General features: G+C 44.4%; 1 protein-coding gene across 3 annotated transcripts in view; it reads left to right on the forward strand.

Moving 5' to 3' along the window:
- The window catches only part of LOC121584908 (coronin-1C-A), a 60,444-nt gene extending 53,444 nt beyond the window's left edge, over positions 1 to 7,000 (forward strand). For all 3 annotated transcript variants that reach the window (XM_041901151.2, XM_041901153.2, XM_041901152.1), the window contains exons 6-11: positions 310 to 429; positions 645 to 749; positions 935 to 1,080; positions 3,645 to 3,702; positions 3,868 to 4,110; positions 5,929 to 7,000. In XM_041901151.2, coding sequence (XP_041757085.1) covers positions 310 to 429; positions 645 to 749; positions 935 to 1,080; positions 3,645 to 3,702; positions 3,868 to 4,110; positions 5,929 to 6,048 — 792 coding nt within the window. In that variant the 3' untranslated portion in view covers positions 6,049 to 7,000. The remainder of the gene's footprint in view (positions 1 to 309; positions 430 to 644; positions 750 to 934; positions 1,081 to 3,644; positions 3,703 to 3,867; positions 4,111 to 5,928) is intronic.
- The last annotated feature ends 2,593 nt before the right edge of the window (positions 7,001 to 9,593 follow it).

Genomic DNA, 9,593 nt, shown 5'->3' on the forward strand with positions numbered 1-9,593 from the left:
AATTGTTTTAGTGAAGGTAGTAGATGCAAACTAGCCACTTTCAAAATGCACTCATTAAAAATAACCTCCGTAATCTGTATCTCGCTAGCTACTATTTTGTGCCGGGATGTGGGTACGGTGACGTAGTTCCTCTATGCCAAATTGAAGTTTTATTACAGTACGTGCTGACGTATGCTGGAACGTTGGAAACGTTGTGGGAGGCAACCCATCTGCCTAGGGAGACTACTCTTTCCTAATTTGAAAGGGATCTCTTTGAGATGATTTAGGATGTACCCACAGTATGTTGACTGTTGACCCTCTGCGTCACAGGAGAAGGAAAAGGCACACGAGGGGGCACGGCCCATGAGGGCCATCTTCCTGTCGGACGGGAATGTGTTCACCACAGGCTTCAGCCGCATGAGTGAGAGACAGCTAGCCCTATGGAATCCGGTGGGTCACCCCATCCTCACCATCACTACTCCTGGGCTTAGTCCCAAATGACACCGTATTCCCTTTATAGTGGACTACTTTTGATCAGGGCCCATAGGGCTCTGGTCAAAAGTAGTGCACTATATAGGGAATAGGGTGGCATTTGGGACGCAGCCCTGATAAAGATGTTATTGCACTGCTCAGTAACTGACTTTATGTCAATGTTTAATTTACAGCAAGCCATGGATGAGGCAATCTCAGTGCATGAAATGGACACCAGCAATGGAGTCCTCTTGCCCTTCTATGACCCAGACACCAATGTGGTTTACCTGTGTGGTAAGGTGAGTGGAGTTTTTCTGGCAAATATTACACACACATCTATTTGATCTGTTGTGCATGTGACTTACAACAAGTCTTACTCTGATCCATTAAGTTAGGCATGATACAGTGTTATCCATGAAGACATTACTAAAACGTTGTACTGTTCCAAACACTAAAAGGCTTATCTTGTTTCTGTGGTATGTAGGGTGACAGCAGCATCCGCTACTTTGAGATCACGGACGAGGCCCCATTTGTCCACTACCTCAACACCTTCACCACCAAGGAGCCCCAGAGGGGAATGGGATATATGCCCAAGAGAGGCCTGGATGTCAACAAGTGTGAGATCGCCAGGTACGACTCGCTGGATAAGGAAACGGATCAGCCATTTTCAAATCAAATTTTATTTGTCACATGTGCTGAATACAACAGGTGAAACCTTACAGTGAAATGCTTACTTACAAGCCCTTAACCAACAATGCAATTTTAAGAAAGAATACCAAGAAAATACCAAAAATACATTAAATAACTAAATAATAAGAAATAAAAGTAACATAATTAAAGAGCAGCAGTAAAATAACAGTAGCGAGGCTATATAAAGGGGGTACCGAGTCAATGTGCGGGGGCACCGGTTAGTCGAGGTAATATGTACATGTAGGTAGAGTTATTAAAGTGACTATGCATAGATAATAAACGAGGGGGGACACACACAATGCAAATAGTCTGGGTAGCCAATTTATTAGCTGTTCAGGAGTCTTATGGCTTGGGGGTAGAAGCTGTTGAGAAGTCTTTTGGATCTAGACTTGGCACTCCGGTACCGCTTACCGTGAGGTAGCAGAGAGAACAGTCTATGACTAGGGTGGCTGGAGTCTTTGACAATTTTTAGGGCCTTCCTCTGACACCGCCTGGTGTAGAGGTCCTGGATTACATTTACATTTACAATTTAGTAATTTAGCAGACGCTCTTATCCAGAGTGACTTACAGTTAGTGAGTGCATACATTTTCATACTGGCCCCCCGTGGGAAACGAACCCACAACCCTGGCATTGCAAGCACCATGCTCTACCAACTGCGCTACAGGGGACCATAGTTACAAAGTTGTGCAAAGTCCTTCTTGCAGTCCGAGCAACGGTAAAGCTTTTCTCCAGAGTGAACAAGCTGGTGTTCTTTTAATACTGAAAAGTTATTTCAACATTCAAGGTAGTGGTAGGACTTCTCTCCAGTGTGCACGCACCAATGTTGCACTAGGCTGCTTAAGGTGAATGCTTTACCACAGTCAGAGCAGCGCTGTGGTTTTACTCCAGTGTGTTGTATCTGATGACACTTCATGGCAGGAAGCTAGGCCCCAGTGACGTACTGGGCCGTATGCACTACCCTCTGTAGTGCCTTGCGGTCGGAGGCCGAGCAGTTGCCATACCAGGCAGGGATGCAACCAGTCAGGATGCTCTCGATGGTTCAGCTTTAGAACCTTTTGAGGATCTGAGGACTCATGCCAAATCTTTTCAGTCTCCTTAGGGGGAATAGGTTTTGTCGTGCCCTCTTCACGACTGTCTTGGTGTGCTTGGATCATGTTAGTTTGTTTGGTGATGTGGACACCAAGGAACTTGAAGCTCTCAACCTGCTCCACTACAGCCCCATCGATGAGAATGGGGGCGTGCTCGGTCCTCTTCTTTTTCCTGTAGTCCACAATCATCTCCTTTGTCTTGATCACGTTGAGGCACCACACGGCCAGGTCTCTGACCACCTCCCTATAGGCTGTCTCGTCGTTGTCTGTGATCAGGCCTACCACTGTTGTGTCATCGGCAAACTTAACGATGGTTTTGGAGTCGTGCCTGGCCATGCAGTCATGGATGAACAGGGAGTACAGGAGGGGACTGAGCACGCACCCCTGAGGGGCCCCCGTGTTGAGGATCAGCATGGCGGATGTGTTGTTACCTACCCTTACCACCTGGGGGCGGCCCGTCAGGAAGTCCAGCATCCAGTTGCAGAGGGAGGTGTTTTTTCCCAGGGTCCTTAGTTTAGTGATGAGCTTTGATGGGCACTATGGTGTTGAACGCTGAGCTGTAGTCAATGAATAGCATTCTCACATAGGTGTTCCTTTTGTCCAGGTGTGAAAGGGTAGTGTGGAGCGCAATAGAGAATGCAACATCTGTGGATCTGTTGGGGCGGTATACAAATTAAGGTGGGACTAGGGTTTCTGGGATAATGGTGTTGATGTGAGCCATGACCAGCCTTTCAAAGCACTTCATGGCTACAGATGTGAGTGCTATGGGGTCGGTAGTAATTTAGGCAGGTTACCTTAGTGTTCTTGGGCTCAGGGACTATGGTGATCTGCTTGAAACATGTTGGTATTACAGACTCAGACAGGGAGAGGTTGAAAATGTCAGTGAAGACACTTGCCAGTTGGTCAGCGCATGCTCAGAGAACACATCCTGGTAATCCATCTGGTCCTGCGGCGTTGTGAATGTTGACCTGTTTAAAGGTCAACTAATCTGAATAGGGCTGCTAATCTGATTTATTATGCTTTGATGGGCACACCCCTGATTCAATTCAGCGAGGTCTAGTTGATTAGTTGAACCAGGTGTTTTGGTGCTTGGCTGGGTCTATGATGAGCGTCTATGAGGAAGACATGACTTGTGATGTGAAGCTATTGGCCAGCTATGTCCACCAGGAGGCAGCACAGAACCACATGTTGAAGGGGAGCTCGCTCATCTGTGTTTACCTCAGGCCCTGCCAATCAGAATCATGTATCATGCCTTTATACAGCTCCATGTTTACTGAGGCTGCTTGAGAGTATTGCCAGTGTCATGGAAGTAGAAGTGCATTGGGTTGGGCTGCAGTGTGTGAAAGGATATTAGACAGTAGGTCTGTTATGTGATGTTGTGGGTAATATGCTTCTTTGTACTTCTATGTTGACAGGTTTTATAAACTGCACGAAAGGAAGTGTGAACCTATCATCATGACTGTGCCAAGAAAGGTGAGCTTCTTCATTCTGATCTAGAGACATTCAATATATGAATGATTTCAACAATCAATGCCACGTTTAACTCAAACTCTGTTTTGAGGCTATGCTCTATTAAATGTGTTTGGTCCAGTGTTTTCTAACAGCTGTCTCTATGCCCCTCTCTCTCTCTCCCCGCAGTCTGACCTGTTCCAGGACGACCTGTACCCAGACACGGCAGGACCAGACTGTGCCATTGAGGCGGAGGATTGGTTCGAGGGGAAGAACGGCGAGCCCATCCTCATTTCCCTGAAGAACGGCTACGTCCCTGGCAAGAACCGCGACCTCAAGGTGGTCAAGAAGAACATTCTGGACAACAAGCTGAGCAAGAATGCGGAGAACACAAGCCCAGCCAACAAGTCTGCCTCATCCACTCCATCCATAGTGAGTACTGCTGTCTGTCTCTGTCTGTGTCTCTGTCTATCTGGGGAGGACACTGCCTGGGTTGTATGCTAGAGACTGGTACGTTCTCTCTGTTCACTGAATTGTATGCACAAAAGTACTACTTACCAGATGCCAGGATATTCTTCTGTATGTACAATGTGCCACTAGTGATTTGAGGGAATGTTGACACCAGACTGGATCAGTATACCAACACTACAGTATGTATCTACATGTGAATGATTACAGTGCTTTCCCAGGACTAGTCTGATGATCACCACACCTACCCCGTCCTTCACCACTGAAACTTAGTCTTTAATGGCCTTTAGTTCAGCCCTGGCCTCGGCACATTGCAGCTAGGGCCTTGGAACATGGAAGGCTCTATTTTAACAAACCTAATGCGATGCTCAATCTAAGCGCTGGGCGGTAGCACTATAGGTCCGGGTGTGTTTAAAATATTTTTTGCTATTTTCACAAGCACAATTATTGGCGCAGATGCTGGCGTTGGCGCGAAAGGACTGGGTTTTGATGAATAAACAAGTTATGGGTGTGCCAAGGCTTGTCACCTCACTGGCCAATCAGAACATGCTCCATGGCTAAATATGTGGTCGCTTCAAGTTGTGTATTTACGGTCTTTTATGTATTGCATTGGAATCAACTCCAATTACAATGTTAGTCCGTAATATTCTGTTAAACAGCTTACTAAAACAAAATAACAATGTAGATCTATCCCATCTTTGCTAAATAATTTAACTTTAACCTGTTTGTAGTCCACATTGTTCTAAGTAATTGTGTGGCTTCAATGTGGAAATATATACATAGAATAAAAAAAAGCTTTGGTGATTTAAGATTTCTTTCCAAGCGGTCTCAGGAGCCAAACCCTTTATCGACAGTCTTTACTGCTTCGGCGATTGCATTGGGCAGACAAAAAAAAAGCCTTAATTGAGAGGGTGGGGCTATGCTTGGTTTATAATTAAATAAAACAAAATACAGGCACCAAAAGCACATTAGGCTACTCTTGTTCCATGCGCATATGGGCAGTGTGCGTCATGGCTGGATAGGATGCATTTCCGCTGTAGAAATTAATGCCATAACCAACTGCGTTGCCGCTAAAACCAGCTTTTGGTTAGTCTTAAATATCCCTATCAACGCTGCCTGAAATTAGCACTTTGGATCATGTTTTTAAGGACACCTAAACTATTTCCACCCCATCCATCTGAGCGCAAGCGAGCTGATCGAAGACAGGTAAATTGCCGAACCTGGCGTTAGGGCTGGAAAATGCCAATGCGGCAGTTTTTACATGACAGAAATGCTAACTAACGTGCGTTTGACACTAGTGCTGCCATAACGCCAGACGAAAATAGAGCCCGTAGAGTTTATGTTGGCAGGGTGTGTTTTAGAAGGTGGTTACTAGAAGTCCCCCCACCCACCTGCCCATAGGCAGAGTGCTCTGGGTGTCCTGCCCTACCTCGTCCACAACACAGCCGCCCGCATGGGACCCAGCCCTGGCCTCAGCTTCTATCTGCAGCTCTGGCCTGTAATCATAGCAGTCTGGGCAGGCGCGCCATGTTAACCCCCAGGGTGCCACAGGGTACTAGAGCCCTGCTTGCAGTGTAGCCTGCCTGCAGAGCAGCCAGCAGGGATAGACTCGATGATGTGAGGATTAAAAAGGATCTGGGGAAATTCAGTAGATATAAACAGAGTATGTTTGTTTTTAGATAACAATGTACCAAACCTAACCGGGGAGGGGGGGGGAGACACTGGCACAAACATCTCCAGAAAGGGTATCTTATGTCTTGCTCCTGTCTCTGTATTCCTCAGAAAAACGAAGCCAAGCTGGAAGAGGTCTTGAAAGAAATCAAATCCCTCAAGGACTTGGTCAGCAGTCAGGAGAAGCGAATCATCCAACTCGAGGAGCAGATGTCCAAGATCGCCATTTAAGGATCCTCCCCCCACCCTGCCACAATTCAGGACGAACCATTGGCTGGGAGGTGGGCGGGACCAGTCACTGGCAATCTAGATGACAGAGTTCCGCCTGAAACCTGCCTAGTAACGATCCCAAGCAACATTCCGAGATGAACTTTTTTCTTAGCCAGCCCTAACCCTCAGTTAACACAGATGAAATATGGCAAACCATTCCATTCCTTTTAATAAGTGGCAGTTTAGTTTTGTTTGTTGTATGAAAAAATCTTACATATTCCTTTTTAAGATTGTGACCAAGAAAATTCCAATGTGAACAGTTCCTATTTGGGTAAACCCAAATGTTTTATATGTAGGTATCAGTATTTTCTCTCCCCCATACCCCAACTTCTTATCTTGCCAAATTTTAAAGGAGTTTTGTTTATACACCTCCTTGACAGTATTTTTTTCTTTCGTTTTCTTAGTTTTTCCCGGGAAGATTCAAAATGCGAACTATATGGGACAATGCAATAGGCTGGTAATACAAGGAGAGGGGGGGGAAGATTTCAATAATCAATCAAATACTGTAAAATACATCAATGAGAAACTTGACTGATTGACCACCAAACACTCAGAGAAATTGATCCTGATGTATCGTAGAGCTTTTAGATATCAAAGACAACAGAAGTACTGAGGTATGATTCATGCTGTAAGTGTTATGTGAAGGTTCTCATTCTCTTTTTTCTGAAACTCAGATCTCTCCTCCCCTCTTAGTGGACTACATCATAATGGGACCACTGTCTGGACACTTGCTAACATCTCCTGACCAGAGTTAATGCTTAAAATAGATATTCTACTCGAGGTTCATTCTCTATCTTTGATCTCTAACTCTAGCTTGTCTTACTAAGCAAGCAGCAAACAAAGTCCTTTCATAAAGTTTGATACCTTCTATAACTTATGTATGCATCTATCACAGTAAACGACTTGAACAATGTTTTGATCATCTCTATCTATTTTGTGTCCCAGGAACAGAAAGCGGTATTAGTGAACTCCCCTTAGCTTTGTAGATGAAAATGACAGGTTAGATGTCACCTTAACTTCTCGTAGCCTTAGATTTCACCTTAAACTGGTTTCTTGTTTGGAGTTTACAATGCACATGCCCCAATACAAAAATCATTTGAATCGTTTAGGTGACCACTGCGATAAACATTGTTAGCGTTACAGTCTTATGAAACAGAAATGTGTCATAGTTTGCCACTATGTTTGTTTGTCAGTATGTCCCCCCCATCTGGCCCTGTGACACAAATGGTATGTATGTACTGTAAGCTCTGCACTGTAAGTCACAGTGCTACTGACTCATTTACATTTACATTTTAGTCATTTAGCAGACGCTCTTATCCAGAGCCACTTACAGTTAGTGCATACATTATTTTATATTTTTCATACTGGCCCCCCGTGGGAATCGAACCCACAACCCTGGCGTTGCAAACACCATGCTCTACCAACTGAGCTACATCCCTGCCGGCCATTCCCTCCCCTCCCTACCCTGGACGACGCTGGGCCAATTGTGCGCCGCCCCATGGGTCTCCCGGTCGCGGCCGGCTACGACAGAGCCTGGACTCATGACATGCAGTCACCTAGGGTGCTTCTCTTGTACGGGTTCTTGTGGCAATGACCTGTGTGCTGCCCAGAGAAGGACCAACGGAATTGTGGGTTATGTCGCTGGTTAACATTTCCACAGGCTTTTAGCAGCCTTGTTCTGCCTCTGAGGTGTTTGTGCAGGCGTAAACCCCAATGTTGAACCATGCCCTTGTGTTCAGGGTCCATGTGCCAGGATGCTCACTATTCACCACCTCATTGGCCCATATCCATACAGCCAACCAGAGTGTGAGTGGCGGGTGAGTCTGAAACGAAAACAATTTGATCCTGCTTTGACCTCTGTTGGTTGACAACGGTCGACAAGATGTAACGTGGAGAGGCAAGGCTTTCAGGATGTGCGAATATGTGCCTCGTATGACTTTGGCCTTGTTGGAGTTGTAGAGGATGCACCTTTTATTGTTTTTGTTTTGCCAGATAGGAAATGTGAGAGGGATTTTGGATATTAAATGGATTCACCGTAGGTTGTGACCAAGGTTCTGACCTATGATAACATAATTGGATGGTGTGATGATAATGCTAGTAATTTATATACTGTATGTTTTAGCCTTGCGTCCTTCTCCGGCTCTCCCATTGCAGATAACCCACTAAATAGCTACCCTTAAATACTCTGTCACTAGAGAATCAGAGAAACAAGGAGTCATTTGGATTAACTGAATATCTGATGGTTTGCCAACCGCGATAATATTTCTGTTGTCATGCTATTTTTGTTATGCTCATTTTCCAGAGAGGGGTTAAGGTTCAGAGTTTGTTAGCCTTTAAAGTTTTTTACCACTGAATAGATCAGAAAGTGCCATAGGAAGTGTGCACAGGAAGTGCTTATGGATGACTGTGGGTTTGAGAATGGTGTGAGTTATTTAGCAGGATAGGTAGTGTATGGGCTGCCTGAGTGGATAGAAAGGCATAGAAAGCATTGAGAAAGGTACGTTTTCATCAATACATCTTGGAATCCCAGGATCTAAGATTATATCCATAGATGCAATTGGACACTAAATATGCACCGTCTGGTGTTCTGGAATATTTTATTGGGGTTGAGAATGACTCCAAGGTGTTCTACTGTGCTGTAGAGATATGATATGGATCAGTCAGGGCAAGGGGAGGTTGTCTTGGGCTTTGTGTCCTGTATGTACATCAGTGCTTATCCTGAGCCTCCTTGAACCACTCAAGGCAGCGAGAGCTGTGATGTTTGGAATATTAGTGAATAGCGATTCAAAGGGACACTGTAGGTTGGAGAAATATGTAGATGTTTGAAATAAAGGCCTAGAAAATGATTTAAAGTTTTGTAAATAACATGACCATGTAATTTTCTTTTTCTTTGTACTTTTCATTTTCATTTATTTGTTTTGTTTGTTTTGAGCTGAAGAGGTTTGTTTGGGAGGAGGTTATGGTGGGTTTGAAATGTTTCCTCTTGTCTGCATTCCCTGCCCTTGTCATAATGCATCATGACAGAACCTCCATTCTATCACAGGTATTATGAATACAAAAAGAGAGAAATGAATTACAGAAGAAAAACAAACAAGAATTCAGCCTCTTGTGGAGGTCTGTTCTGCATTTTTGTTAATTTTGTTAATTTTTCAAGTGTCAACAACTCATTGACTATCAGAAAAATTAATAAAGAAATTACAAAATAAAATTGTCTGCTGGTGTCAAGTTCATGAGTGATGCAGAAGTCTCGGCAAAAAGAAAAAAATGACTTGGCCATCTTCAAACAAGCAATATCTGAGATATGTGAAGGTATTTAGTGTTTTCTCTCACAGACTTGTTATACTTTATCAGGAGATTATTGCTTTCATTGTCTGAAACCTATGTATGCAACCATACCCCATTCCTCATTTGTCAGTTTGAAACTTGTCAATGTGGTATGCTTCCTGTATTCCTCACAGATCAGCCAATGTCTCGTTTCTTGCTTGACGAGGAACAATCCGCTTGTT

The sequence above is a fragment of the Coregonus clupeaformis genome, chromosome 16 (assembly GCF_020615455.1).
Source record: "Coregonus clupeaformis isolate EN_2021a chromosome 16, ASM2061545v1, whole genome shotgun sequence".
Lineage (NCBI taxonomy): Eukaryota > Metazoa > Chordata > Actinopteri > Salmoniformes > Salmonidae > Coregonus > Coregonus clupeaformis.